This window comes from Sinocyclocheilus anshuiensis, unplaced genomic scaffold (genome assembly GCF_001515605.1).
Source record: "Sinocyclocheilus anshuiensis isolate Anshui unplaced genomic scaffold, SAMN03320099.WGS_v1.1 scaffold253, whole genome shotgun sequence".
Lineage (NCBI taxonomy): Eukaryota > Metazoa > Chordata > Actinopteri > Cypriniformes > Cyprinidae > Sinocyclocheilus > Sinocyclocheilus anshuiensis.
In genome coordinates, this window is record NW_015537969.1 from 8,570 (window position 1) to 28,029 (window position 19,460).

The 19,460-nt window shown below is 38.2% G+C and overlaps 3 protein-coding genes across 6 annotated transcripts; 1 reads left to right on the forward strand and 2 right to left on the reverse strand.

The window, feature by feature from the left end:
- Positions 1-4,217: 4,217 nt before the first annotated feature.
- Positions 4,218-9,921, reverse strand: LOC107670117 (sodium/potassium-transporting ATPase subunit beta-1-interacting protein 1). Of its 2 annotated transcripts, XM_016462621.1 has the most exons (8): positions 9,667-9,921; positions 9,145-9,459; positions 7,477-7,614; positions 7,285-7,365; positions 6,343-6,540; positions 6,153-6,213; positions 5,982-6,063; positions 4,218-5,067 (listed from the first exon to the last, which is right to left on the reverse strand). In XM_016462621.1, the coding sequence occupies exons 2-8, from the start codon at positions 9,196-9,198 to the stop codon at positions 5,058-5,060; spliced, it is 624 nt and encodes a 207-aa protein (XP_016318107.1). In that variant the 5' UTR covers positions 9,199-9,459; positions 9,667-9,921; the 3' UTR covers positions 4,218-5,057. The 2 variants fall into 2 exon arrangements, with proteins under 2 accessions (XP_016318107.1, XP_016318114.1); XM_016462628.1 differs by having other exon boundaries at positions 9,145-9,921.
- Positions 9,922-11,000: 1,079 nt separating this feature from the next.
- snrnp40 (small nuclear ribonucleoprotein 40 (U5)) lies at positions 11,001-15,826 on the reverse strand. Its single transcript, XM_016461532.1, has 10 exons — positions 15,517-15,826; positions 14,389-14,518; positions 14,168-14,261; positions 13,869-14,034; positions 12,796-12,918; positions 12,584-12,704; positions 11,820-11,902; positions 11,537-11,598; positions 11,351-11,454; positions 11,001-11,242 (listed from the first exon to the last, which is right to left on the reverse strand). The coding sequence occupies exons 1-10, from the start codon at positions 15,625-15,627 to the stop codon at positions 11,193-11,195; spliced, it is 1,044 nt and encodes a 347-aa protein (XP_016317018.1). The 5' UTR covers positions 15,628-15,826; the 3' UTR covers positions 11,001-11,192.
- Positions 15,827-16,955: 1,129 nt separating this feature from the next.
- Positions 16,956-19,424, forward strand: LOC107669359 (nucleolar protein of 40 kDa-like). 3 transcript variants are annotated; one of them, XM_016461561.1, is made up of 9 exons: positions 16,973-17,036; positions 17,203-17,230; positions 17,389-17,468; positions 17,560-17,617; positions 17,706-17,806; positions 17,984-18,075; positions 18,197-18,297; positions 18,626-18,756; positions 18,936-19,424. In XM_016461561.1, the coding sequence occupies exons 3-9, from the start codon at positions 17,394-17,396 to the stop codon at positions 19,089-19,091; spliced, it is 714 nt and encodes a 237-aa protein (XP_016317047.1). In that variant the 5' UTR covers positions 16,973-17,036; positions 17,203-17,230; positions 17,389-17,393; the 3' UTR covers positions 19,092-19,424. The 3 variants fall into 3 exon arrangements, with proteins under 3 accessions (XP_016317038.1, XP_016317030.1, XP_016317047.1); XM_016461552.1 differs by having other exon boundaries at positions 16,956-17,230; positions 17,337-17,468; XM_016461544.1 differs by having other exon boundaries at positions 16,957-17,230.
- Positions 19,425-19,460: the final 36 nt, after the last annotated feature.

Here is a 19,460-nt window from a genome sequence, read left to right on the forward strand (position 1 = left end):
ACCACATTAGCCATCAACCCTCTACGAACACCTTGGCAATTGAATCGCCATTGGCTAGTGATATTATTATTATTATACGAATTCTACTAATAAGAACAATATAAAAACGCACTAAGGATTAATGAACTACTGGATTCATTAATATTAATCAGGTTGTGTGTGTTCGCTCGAACTGATTTGCTGAAATCAAAACAGGGACGATAATAGGTGAGCACCAGCCAATGAGATTGCCGTTTGCGCATTAGTTCCGCCCACTACCGGAGAAAGCGGTAGTTCTTAAAAGCTGAAGAATTCCAAAGGAACTCCGTTATTTTGACAGGAAAATACAACAGAATATCGTTTACATGTAGCGTGCATAGCTAGCGCGTCAATTCTCTCTCTCCCTCTCTCGCTGCGTGTGTGTGAAACAAAGCGACAGCGAGTCGTGCGCCTTCACACTAGAGTTTACGGTACGTTAAATACAGGTGCGTTGCACATCCATTCAGATGAACTGAAAAACAGCTCAGATCGCTTGGCTGAGAGTGAAACTCTGATGCGCTCAGTCAGAGTGTTCGGCGAGTGAAAATATATCTGAGCTAAACTTATACTTAGCCTCCAACTCACACACTGGCGAGTAAAATCTGAGAATTTATTAGCAATTGGCTAATATTAGACATCATTTAATCGCCCAGAGTGAAGATTTAGTCGCATATGCGAGTGATTTACTCACAATGTAGAGGGTTGGCCATGATTCTGAGAAAATCTCCACCAATCAGAGAATCAAAAAAAACAAAAAAACACTTTACTGCCCACCTACTCCCATGAAGCACTGCGATTTATGTAGACAGTCTCTTTAAGCTTTCAAAATACTTAAATATCTGTATGCATAATATGCATATTTTGCATTGAATTATTATATATAGAAACCACACATTTTTTTCAGCATCTTTAAATCAATAGCTTTACATTTCTCCATTGTTTTTTATTTTATTATGTGCTTCATGGGATTGGGATGGGATTGTAGTTCTTTCCCTCAGTTGTCTTTGTTTATTCAAATTTCTTTGGCTTCAAATCAAAAGTTATGATAACTCAAATACTTTTTTCATCTCGATGGGAAAAATAATTACAGTACCAATGCCACTGAAAAAGTGGGTGGACACTGTTGTACTCAATATTGACATATTGGCTGTGTCTCATAAGCTATTAAATTGCCTACATAGACGTGTGCAGGCGTACATGACGCCTAACAAAGTTTTTAGGCACAGCCATTGTCCTCATAGATTACATGCACTTTACAGTCGCCTGCTGCCTGATCAGGTTCGCCATTACATGGCCCAAGCGCCAGAGACACCCGGAAACAAGTGCTCCTGAGCTCGGGCGGCTGTATGCACACCTCCCGGAAGTGGGTAGAGATACCGTAACTGGTTGCCCATGACCAAAGCATGAGTTTGCATCACGATAACACAAACAGGTAACAAAAGACGTGCGCCTTTGCCCACTAGCAAAGCACAGCAGGAGGAGGGAGTGCGTTCCCGGTCACTAACGGTGTACATGAACCCGTTGACATCAGACGGTCGTGAAATAGACGCGTTTATTTGAATTGTCACCCATTAATTCACGACATGGGACTCGGTGAGAGGCGGAACTGTCTGGCAAGGCTTTGATGAAACGTTGTAATGACTGTTACACGGTCTATACGGTTAAATAATGCTGGTTTCCAACGCAAACCGACACAAACGGGTATGTGAAACGCACGAACCTGTACCTGTGAGTCCGCGAGCCGGCTCTGCGCTATTCTACAGGTCCTCTTTCCGTTAACAAAAGGCCCGGGCCGTCTGGACAGGAAGAGCGCTACAGCAGGAGGAAGACCGGGAAGAGGAGGGGGAGCCACTGCCTTACAACAAAGCCCTCAAAACCACTCGTTACACCTCATAACGCCGAAATATAAACGCGCAATAAGCTAAAACGGTTCCGGATGAAAAGTCAGTTTCGGAATAGAGGGTTACTCACAGGTGGAGGATGCGGATGGTGACGGATTTCAGCCCCGGTTCGCAGCAGCTCCCTAGCTTTCACACCGACAACATGGCGGCTCGTTCCAAGCAGACGCGCGCGGGGTATCATGGGTAGAATGAGAAGGAGCGCGTGCGGTTCATTGCGCCAAGTGGGGAGTGTCGCCCTTTGTTGTGCTCGAGACACATACAACAATGTACAGATTTACAGAAGCCTCATAATGTGTGACATACATTCTTACACAGTGAACCAATGCCGGCGTTTGAAAATAAAGTACTGGGTTTTGTTCCCATTATGAGAGAGCAGGTGTTTAAATCTTGTTTTTACTTTATCTGTTGTTTTGGGCAGGACTCAACCCATTTAAATTCAGTTTAAAATGTGAGCACATGTACTATTTTACACCATTATAGCCAATGATCATACCTGGCCTGATTTTTTTCCGTCAGCCAATTGTGGCAGTTTTATAAAATAAGATACAATAAAATGCAGTCACAGGTGTCTGATTAATAATGAGTTAACTGTATTATATTATTAATAGTTATCAAAATAAACACCAAAAAGTTCTATTTTATATAGGCTACTTATAAGTCTACAATTTTGTAATGTGAATCAAACAACAACGGACATGTTTTCATGAATTATAATCTCAGTACCTTTAAAATAGTGTTAATATTATGAATAACAGATGGTTTAATTATTGTATGTACCACAATTTGTAGCTGCATGAGTATTTTGATATATTTCACATGCCTTTACGAGTTGCAGACTGTTAGAAAGTAAATTTTGTCACAAATGTTATTTTTTCTACAAACAAAGTTGCAAAAACACTTATTAATTACACTCATGTGAATGAAACAGCTGTTGTTCAAAATGTGATCACTGTCACGTGGTATAATCTCAATGTCTTAAGACAACGTGAATAATGTGTTAATAATAGACCCTTTAACATTTTATTATACACTGAGCAAAATTATAAACGCAACACTTTTGTTTTTGCCCCCATTTTTCATGAGCTGAACTCAAAAGATCTAAGACTTTTTCTATGTACACAAAAGGCCTATTTCTCTCAAATATTGTTCACAAATCTGTCTAAATCTGTGTTAGTGAGCACTTCTCCTTTGCCGAGATAATCCATCCACGTCACAGGTGTGGCATATCAAGATGCTGATTAGACAGCATAATTATTGCACAGGTGTGCCTTAGGCTGGCCACAATAAAAGGCCACTCTAAAATGTGCAGTTTTATCACACAGCACAATGCCACAGATGTCGCAAGTTTTGAGGGAGCGTGCAATTGGAACAAAAGTGTTGCGTTTATAATTTTGCTCAGTATATATTGTAGTTGTATGTGTATTACATTTTAAGGATTGTTATGCTTCTATTAGTGACAGCTGGCTAGGTGAATAGTGTAAAAAATATAATAAATAGCTCACCATACTTCCCCAGCTGATTATTCATATTACATTAAGATAATTGTTTTGTATTACACGTTTTCTGAAATGTTATGTTTAAATATGCACTCAAATATGCATACATTTCCAGAACAGAAATCTGAACATTAAAACCAGGTTCAAAAATTTTGTTTCATTTTGTTGACATTTTTAAAGAGGATTTTGGTCTTTTTTTATAACTCTGTAAATCAGAAAATACAGTCATGTACTAATATTCAACATGTACTGCAAATGAAATCTAGATGCAAATAAACAAAGTGTAAAACGCTTAAATGTGTATTTTGGATGTTTTCTTTCCACTAGTCTGAAGGAAGACATGTTACGAAAGCAAAATAGTCCAAAATTGATTAGTGCATAAAAAAAAAAAACAGGTTTTGCCTGTAGTGTCTTGCCTTGAAAGTAAATTTAGTCACACATTTTACCAGTGGGATCAATTAATGTTTCTTTTCTCTCTACAAACAGCTACACAAACCATGAGTTAGTCGAAAAGATGCATGTTCCTCATTATAAACGTTCTGAAATAACAGGCTGTTTGAAATGTGAGCAGCTACTTAACTGCCTTTGTGTAAAGATCAGGAGGACATTGGCTGCGAGCGAGCTATTTCAAATGACATTCAAAGAGATAAAACAGGTCTGTCCATTGTCTTCCTATCTGATTCACAGCTCTCCCTAGGGAGCACTAGTTTTATACACTTAGCCCTGTGAAAACGAGGCTTTTTATCCTCATCCATATGCATTTGAGAGAATAAAAATAGTGTTTTATTTCACACAAGCCCTCTATGGTGCATTTAGAAGTGACCAAGATAAAGAATCATCTCGAAAGAGTTTATTATGCTGAACTGTCCCACCCTTCAGGTGTGTCCCTCTCGCACCCACACTCTCTCTCACTCACTCATATAAACACAGCCTTCCTGAAACAAGTATTGTACATTAACATACATTCATTCTAAGCTTGTGTTCAAATAAACATTTATGGCTAGTCACATTATGCGTTAGGTGCATAAGTACATATCAAAACTTGTAGTCCGTGTACATCGACACAATCATGCACGCAGACACATGTGGGCCACCCAGAGGCACAACTCCTCTATCGTGAGTTTTTACATGCACAAAGTCCTACAGCATTCCCCAAATACACATCTACCCAACCTAAAACATTCATCTAACACATTACATTATAGTGTCTTATATCAGAGTATAAACCATCTTTCTCCTACACACACACACACACACACACCAGAAAGAGCTGAACGGGCAGCTCCGGATGTGTTCAAAGATTACCTGGGTCAAAGGTTGGCCACCTTGTGAATACACAAACATATACAAAGGCCTATGTGCTCTCACACACACACAGACGATTTGTTTCTGTCTTCAAGTCCTATTTAATTATGCTTGTCTCAATGAGGCTTTAAGCATCTTGTTGTGGTCCTGTCCATATGCTTGCTCTCTCTCTAGAACTCTGGCTGGTGCGGCACTATAGATTTTCTCCAATAGAGGGAGACAAAGTTCAAGAGACACAGACGTTGAAGCTGGTAGAACATTTCCCACAATGCAGAGGACTTCATCTCTCAGAGATAAGCAGCTGTTTTCCTCTGAGGGTGGGGTTTTCCTCTGGTTTCTATCCAGCCCTAAATGTATATATGTAAAAAAATATATAAATTAAAAAATGTAAAAAAATGAACAGACGCAAAAAGTGAGGTTTCAAAAGAAATGGGCAATGTTTGAAGTACTACCATACTACTCACACTATTTTTATGGTACATAGTTTGTATACTGTGGACAGTATGTAAATGTTCAACAGCAGAATGACCATATATGGCAAAATGAGCAGTATACAATAGAGCACACTACAATTAATTCTGCATCCCAAGCACTATCAGCAGCCTTCTTTAACTCTTTTCTTTACTTATAAATTATAGTCCATCTAATTGTTAAGGCATTTTTACACAAAATAAAAAAGTTAATTCATGAATGGATTAATACATTTCTTGGACACCACTTGCTGAATTAAACAAGTAATGCTATGTAACAACAACATGGCACACTACTTAAAAAAAAAAAAAGTTAATCGTTCCATAATGCATCACTTTTTATATAATGTACTGGCTGACTCATAGACAGCATATCTGAACACCTCTTTTTATTTACTTTTTTTTACATTTAATTTTATTTTTAAATTTGTATTTGTGTTATTACGTGTTGTTTTTCCTTTATTTTTATTTTTCCTACATTGTATTGAATGTAATTGGTTTGGGTTTTGTTAATTGGGGTTATAATATAGCAGAATTTATTTGTGCACTTGTTATTCGAAGTACAATATAAATAATAAAATAAATTATATAAAATAATAATTAAAAAAAACACATTTTTAAATTAAAAAAGGAAAGAAAAAGAAAGTTATAAGCTAGTTTTCGGGTGTGAACAGTATCTTTACACACTACATTTAAAAACATTTCTAGAGATTACACTATATTTAGAATTTTTAAATAAAGAGTGGTTCTGATAAGTGAGAATGCATAATTTAATGGAGCTGTTTACTTACGTATAGAGAGGCTGCAGCTGTAAGTGAGAACTCTTTTGTGGAGGCTGGTAACTATACGAGTCCAATCCACCAATGAAATCAACTGCCGCAGAGAGAGAGGACTCAAAACTCAAACACTTTAATGTCACTGTAATTTACTTTCAGGTTCTAAAAACAGACCAGAATACTTACAGCTGTCCTCATCATCCAGGAAGACTTTACTAACATAGCAAGCATAAACAAATCCAAAGAGCTGAAACGCAGAACAAACTATGTTAATAGCCAATCAGTTGTCCTATTTCTCTGCCAAACATTCAGATGCATGTACTTCTGTAAATTAAAAAAAAACAAAAAACGGAAGTAATAAAATGTAAGTACTCACTGCAAGAAACACTTGCAAGGCTGAGCTGACCACCTCTATGTATTGGTAGTCCAGCAGGCAGCCACTGACAGTGATCGCATGATGATCCTGAGGAGCCAATGGTGAGTCAGGCACTGGAGTAACTAAGCAACCAGGCCCGTTCTCCATCCACCAGGAACGATGAAGCGATGTGTTAAATGTCATTAGGAAATCTTTGTCCTACAGCAGAACACAAACAGGATTTAAAAGACAAAAATCCCCTAATCATGAACTCAGCATTGACCCTGTAATCCAAATTCTTAGTTTTTCCAAAGAAAAAATGTTTGTGTTCCTTGTGATCTTTAAATATATGAATTTAAAGATTACAAAGAAGCCCTATTATCATTATGGATCAAGTTAACGGATAAACTTCCGCTTTTCAGGATCAATACAATTCCCAATTAACAATACCAAATAAAATGCCCTTTCTCTAATAAATACCGTAGTAAAATGGTTTATGAATGCCATTTCATGTTGACTAAGATTAAAGCATAACAAGGCATAAAATCAAAAATTTAATCAGACACTTTGGTGTATTTACTTAGTGCTGTCAAATGATTAATCGCATCCAAAATAAAAGTTTTTGTTTACATAATATATGTATGTGTACTGTGTATATTTATTATGTATATATAAATACAAACACATGCATGTATATATTTAAGAAAACTATGTTGTTTATAGATTAAATATATTTATCTATAATATAAAATATAAGAATATAAATGTATATACATGCAAATATTTTCAAAATATATACTGTGTGTGTATTTATATATACATAATAAATATACACAGTACACATACATATATTATGTAAACAAAAACTTTTATTTTGGATGCAATTAATCGTTTGACAGCACTGGTATTTACACAATTACTTCTCATAGACTGGAGTCTGGACCAATGCTGTAAATCACCTACCTGTGACAGGTGACCAACTTCCAGGTAAAAACAGATGATGAAAGAGTTCCAGCCAACCCAGACCACAAGCCACACAGCATACTGAAAGTGACAGACACGCATACGAGACATGTAAAGACAATGCAAATAGCAAAACATTTTCATCTGTAGGTGCAAAATGTGAGCAAAAACAAACATGCTCTTTTGTCCTACCAGTATAAGATATTTGGAACGGATTTGCACAGTTCCAAACACTCCCAAAATGACGGCCATGATATGGAGGAAATTGGCAAGGATGGGAGCCCACTGATATCCCAAAAAGTCAAACACCTGCCTCTGTAATGCAGCGACCTGTGAACAAACCAAGAACAGTTTACATACACAACCATCCAACATTACAAAAATGCATGCATAAGTGTGCACAAAAAACTTGCCTTGTACTAATACAGATAACATATAGTCGTCGACCCTTGACCCACGTCTTTCCAGACTTCAAAATGAACTATACTGGGTTTATTTAGGCAAATATCAGGCTGGCAAAACAAGCTTGTGCAGCAGACTCCCAAGTTATATTGGCAGGAAAATGGTACACAAAGTCTGGTATTGCTGGCTACTATTCCTGGCAGAAATTGACACACGCAGCATCCATCCAAGAACGGCCCAGTACACGACTGCACATTAACCACATGCAGGAGAGATGGAAAATTCTTCAGAGAAGGATCATCAGCCACAGGGAATCTGTGCCAGAAAGCTCTGATGATTTCGTCCGTCATTGACAAAGTACTGCACATCCTCTGCCGCTCACATATGGGTTTATTCAATATTTTGGCTAATTTGATGATAGAGTCCACAGGCTCTGCTTGGCCATTGTGGTCGGTTAGTTTGGCCAAACCTCTTATGCTCGCCAAAGCCATTATTACAAGTTAAAATAACATTTTCTATTTGACTAAATCTTTAAATGTAACTAGTTCATGTGAATGCAAAGCTGAATATTTCCCAGTTTTTAACACTGATAGTAAGAAATGTTTCTTGAAGAGCAAATCAGTATATTTCAATGATTTCTGAACAATAATCTGACACTGAAGACTGGAGTAATAGCTGCTGAAAATTCAGCTTTGCCATCACAGGAATAAATTACATTTAAAAATATTTGATATAAATAATGGTTATTTTAAATAGTAATAATTTTGCACAATATTACTGTATTTTTGATTAAATTAACAACAACATTTTTTATATTCTTTTAAAAACAGTAAATTATATTCTAAAATTTTGACCAGAAGCTCACTTTAACTAGTTAAGTTCTAACTTGTTTTGACTTATTCTGAGCAGAAATCAGATTTTTATGAAGATCGCTGAGTCTGAAAAGCCTAAAAACAAGCAAAGGATTCAAACTGTCAGGCCTTACCTGTTATCACTGAATCAGCAGTACAGGTTGCAGTGGACCATTAAACCCACTTAAGCCAGTGGCAAATAAATAAAAATATTGTCTCCACACACATAGGAGCAATCCCAAAGCTCAGTGCCGCAGCTGTTTCCATGGAAACTGCCTGGAGCCCCAGCCCACAGCCCTATGAGAAAAGAGCCCCTTCCTCAGGAGGCCCCTCATCCTCACATGCCTCTAGTCGGTGTGTTACACAAATAATGCATATGCATACATATCTGGGGCATGAAGTTTCTCCAAGAAAAGTTCTGATGGGCTACTCGATTGCCCCTAAGAAATGGGAACCAGGACACCTTCTCCCTTGGCTTCACCCCTCCCAAATCAGAACCCCTGTCCTCTCACACCATCCCTCTATATGTTTGATGTTTATGTCCATGTGTTTTTTTCTTCCCCAGTAAAGACTAGATTTGAATTGAACATGAACAAAACTGTCTTACCAGCTGCAGGCAGCAGATGACCACCAGCGTGCACCTCCCGTCGCACCGACCCATGCTCTCGCGCTTGAGGCACGGCTTGGGCCCCGCGAGGCGTCGGGAGAAAGCGGAGTCCCCGGTGAGGTCCAGCGCGCTTCAGGGTCTTGCTTCACGATTACCGTTCAAAACATCAAGAAGCCCACAGGGCCGCGTGCATGCTTCGGTGCGTCGATGCTTTCGGATGGCTGCCGGTCATACCGGACCTCCTCCGCTGAATCGTCCAAACCGAAGCGTCCTAGAGCCCCGCTGCAGTTCCGAATCCTAGCGAATCTGCCACACCTTCATTCCGTACCGGGTACCAGGCGCGGACAGACCCAAAATAACACAAAGAACAGAGGAAGAGTCAGAGAGCGCGTTTAACTGGCAGAAATGAGCATCATATGACAAGCATCAGACGGAGCGCGAGCGGGGGGTGTAAGGGCGCGAGGTAAGAAAATAACGCAAATGAAATCTGGAGCGAGCACAAAGCGAGCCTTTGTGACTTACAGTGAGGTCCGGTATTCGTTTTTCCGAGCCGATGCACCGTCGGGGGTCTCAGACTGGCGCTGTTGCTTGAGCAACCATCCTCCTGCTCCGTCTCTTTGTCAACATCGGCACCGGGAGGGTGAGCACAGCGGAGCGGGGTTTGTGTGTGGAAATCAGACACCCTCGTGCGAGTCTGCAACCCGCTCGCGCAACCGCATAGAGACGCTCGCCGCCGCTCGGGCACAACACGAGGCGATTTACAGAGCACAAAGAAAACCATCATGCGGCTGTGGACACTCTTATTGCAATCTGAAAACCTTACTATTTTGAAACTAATATTGCGTCAAATTGACATGCTGACAACATGAATACCTACATTTGTAATCAGACTGGTTACTTTTTTATTGCGTATTATTCATATGCTGACATGCGGGTAAACAAGTATAATAATTTCATTAAGTTTTATCTTGATTGTTGTCATTTTTTAAATATTTATTATAATTTAACATTGAATTAGTATAGTTTAGTTTAATGCACGTGTTGTTAAAAACAATGAATGTAATATATTTTCTCTCTTTGTATTTTTAAATCAATATGGTACAAGATTATCCTATTTTAAAAAGGTGATATTAAAAAAATGTTAACAGTTCAAAAGTAAAAAGGGTCCCAATCCACATTCAAATTCTAATAGGTTTTCTGGGTTTTTATTTGAACCCTTAAAACGAAATAAAAACAGATAAATGTCAACGTAAAGAAGAAATATTTTAGGTCACTAAGCTAGGTTATGACACGGAGCATGTAAAAAAAAAAAGTCAGATGACCTTGTCATCATGCATATACTAATTATGTATGTTAAATAACTGTATATAATAATTATATAAGTGCATGTGGTTTTTATTTCTTATATCATTCTGTATAACATGATTATCAGTTTTCAGTCATCAACTGGTTAAATTTGATCCTGGACCACAAAACCTGTCATAAGGGTAAATTTTTCGAAATTGAGATTTAAACACCATCTGAAGCTGAATAAATAAGCAATTGATGCATGGTTTTTTAGGATAGGACAATATTTGGCCGAGATACAACTATTTGAAAACTGGAATCTGAGGGTGCAAAAAATCAAAATATTGAGAAAATTGCCTTTAAAGCTGTCCAAATTAAGTCCATAGCAATGTATATTACTAATCAAAAATTAAGTTTTGATATATTAACGGTAAGAAATTATAATTATAATTTTGACCCATACGATGTATTTTTGGCTATTGCTACAAATATACCTGTGCAACTTTAGACTGGTTTTGTGGCCCAGGGTCACATATACCATATTTCTTACACAAAGACAGTGCACATACTAATTCTAGAAACAAGTTTATTAAAAGCATAAAAAAGCCAACGTTCAACATTTTCCCTCAACTGTTCATCACTGTTTTCAAATCAAACACTAATGGCAAAAGTCCAAACCATATCCCCCTCTACCCATCCTCTTCTCACTCGCACATTCAGACACAGTCACATAAACAGCATTCGCACACACAAACACACAGTTATTGAATCTCTCCGATGTAGAGGCGTTTATCACTGGATCCAGAGAGAACTGTGGGAGACATAAAATAATGGAGTCATAAATGGGTAAACCGTATGGAAGGAATGTGTTACTTTTACAATTCCAGATATGCATAATAGTTTATATATATTTTTTTACCAATTGGTTCTTCTGGATGGAAAGCGACCTCATTAACAGACCCAGCATGACCCGGGAGCTTATAAAGGATCCTACGGGATGTTGTGTCCCAAATATACACAAACCTACAGCACAAACACACTGCATTAACCTCAAACATAATCATACTGTACAAACACTGCATAAACCACACAAAAATGCCCATACCTGTCAGCAGAACCAACTGCAATCTTACTCCCATCAGGAGACCAAGAGCATCTGAGAAGATTCTAAAAGAAAAAAAAAAAAAAAAAAACTTTAAATACAAAACCCTGTGAACTTCCGGCTCAGCGTCAGTAAAGTTTACTAAAAGAATGAACTGATAATTCACCCTGATTGAAAGTCTAGCCTAAAAAAAATATTTCACAGCAAACACAGTGGGAATTATTTCCCTCTTTATAAACAACTCAGGTAATCTTATTTGTAAATATACAGAGAGAACTGGGCTTACCTTCTCAAAGTTATGGACATTTCCCTGAAAGATCTTCACACACCTCTCCTTTGGTGCAAATGGACGGATATCCCAGACACGCACTGTTCCAGACAAATATAAAACATCGGTAGATGTAGTAGATGTACTTCGTTATGCACACATTAATAACAGGTACACATACAATACCATTCAAAAGTTTGGGGTCAGCAAGATTTGTTTTTTTTTTGGAAATGAATACTGAATTCAGCAAGGACACATTAAATTGATCAAAATTGACAATAAAGACATTTATAATGTTTCAAAATATTTTTATTTTAAATACATTCGGTGCTGACCTTTTGAATTTTCTATTTAATCAAAGAATCCTGAAGGAATTCTATTTAATAAAAAAATGTATCACAGTTTCCACAAACTTTTTAAGCATGGTTAAGAAATGTTTCTTGAGCACCAGTTTAGCATATTAGAATGATTTCTGAAGGATCATGTGACACTGAAGACAGGAGTAATGACTGGTGAAAATTCAGCTTTACCATCACAGGAATAAATAAAATTTTTAAATATATTAGAGAACAGTATAGAGAAATAAAATAGAGAACAGTTATTTTATATTTTAATAGTATTATTTCACAAAATTACTGTTTTACTGTATTTTTGATCAAATAAATGCAGCCTTTGTGAGCATAAGAGACTTCTTTCAAATACATGAAAAAAAAAATCATACTAACCCCAAACTTTTGATCTGTAGTGTGTACACAAATGCACGAACACACATTTAGGCTTACCGCTGTTATCCATTGAGTTAGACAGCAGGTAGGACCCGTCTGCACTGAGACTCAGACCTGTCACAGAGTCTCCATGACCCTGCATACTGTAAATCAGCTTGTTCTGTCTGAGGTCCCATACCTGCAACATGAAACACATACATACAGGAATAAATATACATACAAGCAAAAGAGCCCAGACATCAACTGCAGAGTATTTGTCGCACACAAACCTTTATGTCGTTGTCGATGCCTCCTGAGATGATCTGGTCACTGGTGTCATTGAATGTCACACTAAGAACCTGATACGTGTTCTGGAATGTGTGAACAGAGGCCTTCTTCCTAATGTCCCACAGCTACAATAACACATGAACAAAAAAGTACTGAAGACACTTTTAGACTATCTGAACATTATTAGCCTGACACACAGATGGCTTTCAAATTCTCTCATGTTATGTCTGTCTATCTATACATTTCAATCAACATTCAAATGAATAAGCAGCAACCTTAAAATGTATTTTATTTATTGGCTATATGCCTTTTCATAGGACAGTAGAGGTTTTTAGACAAAAAATGGGAATGGGTTTGGGACACGAACCAAAGTCATGAGCATCACACAAACAATTTTCCGTTTCTCTTTTAAACAATAAGGGAGTGCATTCTGACTCTGCCAGTGCTGATGATTTCCTGTTTTGTCTGCAAACTGAGCTGTAGTAATTCAAAGGTGGTGGTGGCATAATGGTTGAAAGATCTAAGCTAATATCTGGGTCAAAGGAAGGATGCAGGAAGGATACAGAATAATTGCTGAATTGCCATCAGCATACTCAACCTCTTAACAAACCCTCAGACAGCTCCATGACATTTGATGTGCTGTATGTATGTGCACTGGTCAATGTTTATATGAATAAGTCCATAATAAATCAGTTGTACCATATAAAGCGATAATTTCTGTTCAAAAGACTTGGATTAAACCACTTGATTCATATGGGTTACTTTCACCATGTCTATTTGTACTTTTTGAAGCATGAAAATTTTGGTTGCAAGGACTTTTACAAACTTTTGTCAATGTAAGTCTTATGGGTTTAGAACAACAAGCATAAGTGATGACAAAATGTTCATTTTTGGGTGAACTATCCCTTTAATATTATAGCCATGTTGCGTTTTAACACATCTAATGCTTCAGCTGCACTTCCACTATAACCTTGACCAGATTGAAAATGTAATAGAGTTTTTTTGTTTCATAAAGTCAAGACATGTCACAGACTTCTAAAGAGTTTTGAGTCTAGACTTGGTGGGCTGAATTTACCTTCACAGTTCCATCATCGCTGCCCGTACAGGCCAGCTGTGGTCCGCGCCGAGCCGGAAAACATGAGTTCACGAAGGACGTGTGACCTTTCAGACGCTTCACACGCTCCCCTGTCTCACTGTCCCACACACACACCGTCTTGTCCGTACTGGCTGAAAAGAGCAGACTGGAGGACACAAACACGCTTAGTATGTGATAGAATAATACAAGAATAATATATAAAGCTACAGTATAAAAGTTTAAAATGACAGTGTAAATGAGGCAGGAAGTTTTTAATTTTGCAATTTAGGCAAACACACCTGCCATCCGTGTTATAATGAAGCTCCATCACAGCTCCACTGTGGCCTTTAAGTGTTGCATAGTTCTCACAGTCGCCATATACATTCCACAGCACTACAAGAACACAGACATCAGACAGAACCAACAATAGCAATTCAAACACACATGCAAATCAATATTACCTACACATTAAAAAAAGAATAATATATAATAACAAAATAATAAACGTCAAGTGACTCACAGATGAGACGGTCATATCCAGAGGAGGCTAACGTGGCTCCATTGGGGTGAAATTTGCAGCAGTAAACTTCACCTTCATGACCAGAGAGCAGCATTATAGGAGCCTGCAGACTGGAGCTGCGCGGGGGGCCCTGACATTAACACAAATAGACACACACACAGATAAATGTTTATGCAGGTGCTGTTATAAATGCTCAAGGGTGATGAAGCCCCCCTAATCATGCACCCACTAACCTCTGACTGTAGATGGCAGTCTGTTTTGAAATCTAAAATCTGTTTTGAATGAATCTTTCAAGTGAATCCTTCTCGTTCATATGCACGCATTCATTGTAGTACTAGTGTCTTGTTTTGTTGTTGTTGTTGTTGTTGTTAATTGTGGGGAAAGTGTGTATAATGCTTGAACTTATAAAAGACTTGCATGAACACATTGTAATAATCAAAATATTTGTTGTTGTTAATTGTGGGGAAAGTGTGTATAATGCTTGAACTTATAAAAGACTTGCATGAACACATTGTAATAATCAAAATATTTGTTGTTGTTAATTGTGGGGAAAGTGTGTATAATGCTTGAACTTACAGAAGACTTGCATTAACACATTTTGTAATAATAAAAATAATAGGACCTGTTGTGGTTGTGAACGACCCTTTGTTTTTGAATGAATCGGTTGAAAGACTGATTAAATAAGACTTGTTTCTGTAACATTCAGTAGTATTATGTTAGATACTGAAAATATTAGAGACTCTTTAAATAAGAAAGCTGTAAAGATTTTAAATTATTATTTTTATACCCGATTGTATTCAGATTTTTGTATGAATACTTTAATTTTTGTAGTTGTTTTTCTCTTTAATCTTTGTTTACATAATAGCACAATGTTCGATATTTGAAGCAGAACAAAGGTGTATGTATAGTGTTCAAGTTTATTGAAGAATAATAATAAAACTTTAACATTACTAGTTACTACCTTGACAACGTAACCTGTAGAAAAATTCACTGAACGAATCGTCTTGGTAAATTGATTCAAAAGATTCGAGTCAGTACGAATTACTACAACATTACTACTACAACTACAGCATACAAAAGTTTGAGCAGCAGCTAGTCTTTTCCATCTAATTGGGCTCTCAGTCTTACCATAGCAGAGAGCTGCTGGGCCTGCGCTGCAGCCACCAGCTCTGTCCGGGGCCTCTTCACTCCGACGGGAACGACTGCCATCTCTGCGCCACGCTTCTTCGGTTCGATCATTGTTGTGGAAAAATACTCAAATCCCGACAATAAACGAAAAACGACCAAAACTATTATCTTCTTTTCAAATGAATGAGTTTTTCGAGCTACCAACCGCTACCGAGCTACACACGCTCGCCGAGTAAAACACATCCGGTAATACGAAGACTTCTGATTGGTTGGCTCACGCACAACGCGATCTTATTGGCTACTGTTAAATCTCTGAACCGGAAGACAATGCACTCGGTTCGTGAAAACGAGCACAGGCGAAGCGGTTTTGCCCGGAAGATGGCGGCAGGATCACGAGGAACGGAGTGGGGCGTCATGGCGAAGGAAAGAATCGTGTGAATGAAGAGAATGACGGAAGTAGCATAGAAGAAGAAGATGATTTTGCAGATTTGAATTGTGGAGAGTGGAATCAGGTAGAGCTGACATCTCAGAAACGGAAAGACAGAGGCTCAGATTCGGAAGAAATCGGGGGAGAAGGAGGAAGGAGTAAAACAATGCGGACGGAGGATGAGTACAAGGTTATGTTTACATTCGCAACAATGGGAGAAATGAGTAATCCCATGCGATTAACCAAGGTTCTCAAAAAAGCATTGGGAAACATTAAATCTGCAAAATACCTATCAAACAATCGAGTGCTTGTGTTCTGTTTGAACAAAAAGCAACAAGAGATGGCTATTAAGATAAAAGAATTGGGAGGAATAGGAGTGAAATGCAATGTGCCAGGTGAAGAGAACGGAATTAAAGGGGTGATATATGGGGTTCCATTGTCACTAACTGATGAGGTACTAAGAAATCAGATTACAGGCATAAAGGTAACAGAGGTTAAACGGTTGACATCAAATAGGAATGGGAAAAGAGAAATGAGTACAACTGTAGTGATAGGTATGAATGAGAAAATTCTACCAGTAAATGTTAAAATCGGATTCATGAGCTACCCTGTGCGCCCTTACATAAAGCCTGCATTGAGATGCTTCAATTGTCAACGGTTAGGACATGTGGCAGAAGTATGTAAAGGAAAGAAAAGATGTTGCAAATGTGGAGGGGAACATGACTATGGAGAATGTGGAGATATAGTTGGACCTAAATGTTGTAATTGTGGAGGCTCTCATAGTGCTGCATATCTTGGGTGTATAGCACAAAAACAAGCAATGGAAGCAATGAAGTATAAATCAGTTCACAATGTATCTTATGCACAAGCAGTGAAGAAAATCCAAAATGATCAAGGAAACAAAATAACTGATGGAAACATCAATGAACGGGAAATTACAAGCAAAGGGACAGACAGGAATATAAATAAGGAAGATGCAAATGTGCTTATAGTCAGTAAAGCCCGCCATAAAACCAAAAGAAGAAGAAGAAGAAGACAACGCACTCACGGAACTCTTGCTTCATCCAAACAAGGGGAACGTACTGCTCTAAATGTATTTACGTTTTGCGTTGGGATGTTTTGTAGCGTCTTAAATAGTAACGACGCTCTCAGTATTTACATTTGACCTTTTTTATTGGATAATGATTTTTGTAATTGAAACTGCGATAATTTAGCACGTGCATATTGCAGTCCTCTTATAGATTTTTTTCAAATTACAGTAAACTGTCCTAGACCTGATCCCATCGGGTAAGTTCATTGATCTTGGCATATTCTCATCAGGCATGAGTTGCATGAACACTAATGATGGCATGTTTAGATGCAGTGGTCAGACTGGATTTGTTTTATGCTCCAGTTAAAGAACCAGTTACAGACAGATGGCAAACCATACGTGTACCTCTCTGCAGGTGTAATGGCAGAGGAGGGGATGAGAGAGCCAGCTGGTCTGGATGGACTGCCACCAATGTACAGCATTCTGAAGGGAGAGGTTAGATTTAAATTCCTATATGCAGAATATAAAATCATATAATATGTCATCTTACTGATTTAATCACCCTCTTGTTTTCTTATTTACTTAGGTAGTTTCTGTTACAACATATGGTGCTTTTGTTAAGATTCCAGGATACAAAAAACAAGGTAAAGTTGGAGAGTTATCAAGATGTTGTTGTTTAAAGGAAGATGAATACACACATATTTTTATGTTTATTTGTGTTTGCATCATCAGGTCTGGTTCATAAGAGTGAGATGTCGTCCTGTCGGGTGGATAACCCAGCTGAAATTGTTGATGTAGGGGAACAAGTGTGGATAAAAGTCATTGGCAGAGAGGTACATTCAATTTGCATGTACGCAAATACAACAATAAAAATGTTGTTTTATACCATTACCAACATATTATCATTGCACTAAAAGTGAAATTTATGCACTGATTAAACATTGGTTTAGTGTTCTTCTAATTCAGATTCAGGATTTTAATCATGCTTTTTGATTTCCATCCACTAACAGATGAAAGATGATAAAGTAAAACTGTCATTCTCTATGAAATCTGTCAATCAAGACACTGGGCGGGACCTAGACCCCAACAATGTTATAGCAGAGTAAGTGGTTTTATGGTGCATGAGTGCAACCAAATGAGCAAACCAAACCCTGTACTCATAAGAGGCTGTCTAAGGTAATTCATAACCATACCAAATTGTGCATAAATAAATATTCACACAGACAGGACGAACGTCGCAGGAGACAGTTTAGAGATCATACTGGGCAGAAGATCACGCTGGAGGCTGTGCTCAACACCACATGCAAAAAGTGTGGCTGCAGAGGTATGATCCTCCAGGTTATGTCAATCTGACCCAGTTCCAGTGTACATTAGACCCTTGCCTTGTCCCTATTACAGACATTACTCCAGTGCCACATCGCCCTTCAGAAATCATTCTACTATGCTGATTTGGTGCTCAAGAAATATTTCTTAATACTATTAATGTTGAAAAGTTGTATTGCTTAATACTTTTGTGGAAATTGTGATACATTGAATGTCAGTTTTAGATCTCATGTTCATTGTCTTTACTTGCAGATTGTACTGTTAATCCCTGAGCACCTGTTATGACAGTGTTTATGTCATAATGATCTGTATGTCTGTTTGTATGCAAGGTCACTTTGCAAAGGACTGCTTCTCCCAGCCTGGACTGCAGTACAGTTTAGTGCCAGAAGAAGAAGAGGAGGAGCAGCAGCCGCCACAGACCAGTCAGCAAACCCAATCAGAGCCCCAGAAACGTAAAAAGGTACAGACACACCCCTTTGACAGCAAAAGTATTGTGCCAGATGACATGCTGCCTGCAAGCGGTTGTGTAACCCTGCCCGTTTTACTTGTTGCCAACTTCTGCAATAGTTCCCTATTGCAGACGTCTTGATCTGCCTTTCATTTGCAAGCTCATGACGCCTCTTTGCATTTTTCCTGCAGGAAAAGAAGGCAAAGAAAGAAAAGAAGAAGAAAGAGAAGAAAAGAGACAGCTCTTCATCCGATAGCAGCGATGAAGATGCCAAACAGCCACGGCATTCACACACACATTCAGAAAAGAAGAAAAAACACAAGAAGCACAAACATAAGACAAAGTGATTCTTTTGGTTTGCAAAACAGTTGCGATATGCAAGTACAAGCTTGTGCAAGAACTGTTTTTTTTTTTTGCATCTATATCAAGATTAAATGTATCTGATCGATTTTGGAATGTATTTTTTTGTTAATATTACAAGTTTGACCATTAAAAGTGACTGGATTCATGTGTGAAGGTTAAAAGGTTCACTGCGCAACCTCCGAATGGCCTTTCACCCAGAAACACACAGACACAAGGCCCAGTCGCTTGATTTAGAACACATGCACGTCACCCAGCAGACACTGGAACACGCTTAAATTAGAAGGACCTCACGGAAATATAACAGTGTGTAACACATGGCACAGCACTGGAGCACTTGATGGAAATGTTGACAA

What these genes read in the sequence shown, in the direction of transcription:
- snrnp40 (XM_016461532.1), bottom strand. Translation starts at nt 15,627, where the DNA reads ATGATCGAACCGAAGAAGCGTGGCGCAGAGATGGCAGTCGTTCCCGTC. An exon ending in CCCAGCAGCTCTCTGCTATG is followed by an intron (nt 14,519 to 15,516) that starts GTAAGACTGAGA and finishes TGTTAATGTCAG; the next exon opens with GGCCCCCCGCGCAGCTCCAG. An exon ending in GCGATGATGGAACTGTGAAG is followed by an intron (nt 12,919 to 13,868) that starts GTAAATTCAGCC and finishes GTGTTATTGTAG; the next exon opens with CTGTGGGACATTAGGAAGAA.
- LOC107670117 (XM_016462621.1), bottom strand. Translation starts at nt 9,198, where the DNA reads ATGGGTCGGTGCGACGGGAGGTGCACGCTGGTGGTCATCTGCTGCCTG. An exon ending in TCATCTGCTGCCTGCAGCTG is followed by an intron (nt 7,615 to 9,144) that starts GTAAGACAGTTT and finishes GTTTGTTCACAG; the next exon opens with GTCGCTGCATTACAGAGGCA. An exon ending in GTTCCAAATATCTTATACTG is followed by an intron (nt 7,366 to 7,476) that starts GTAGGACAAAAG and finishes TGTCACTTTCAG; the next exon opens with TATGCTGTGTGGCTTGTGGT.
- LOC107669359 (XM_016461552.1), top strand. Translation starts at nt 17,394, where the DNA reads ATGGCAGAGGAGGGGATGAGAGAGCCAGCTGGTCTGGATGGACTGCCA. An exon ending in ACAGCATTCTGAAGGGAGAG is followed by an intron (nt 17,469 to 17,559) that starts GTTAGATTTAAA and finishes TTATTTACTTAG; the next exon opens with GTAGTTTCTGTTACAACATA. An exon ending in CCCAACAATGTTATAGCAGA is followed by an intron (nt 18,076 to 18,196) that starts GTAAGTGGTTTT and finishes ATATTCACACAG; the next exon opens with ACAGGACGAACGTCGCAGGA.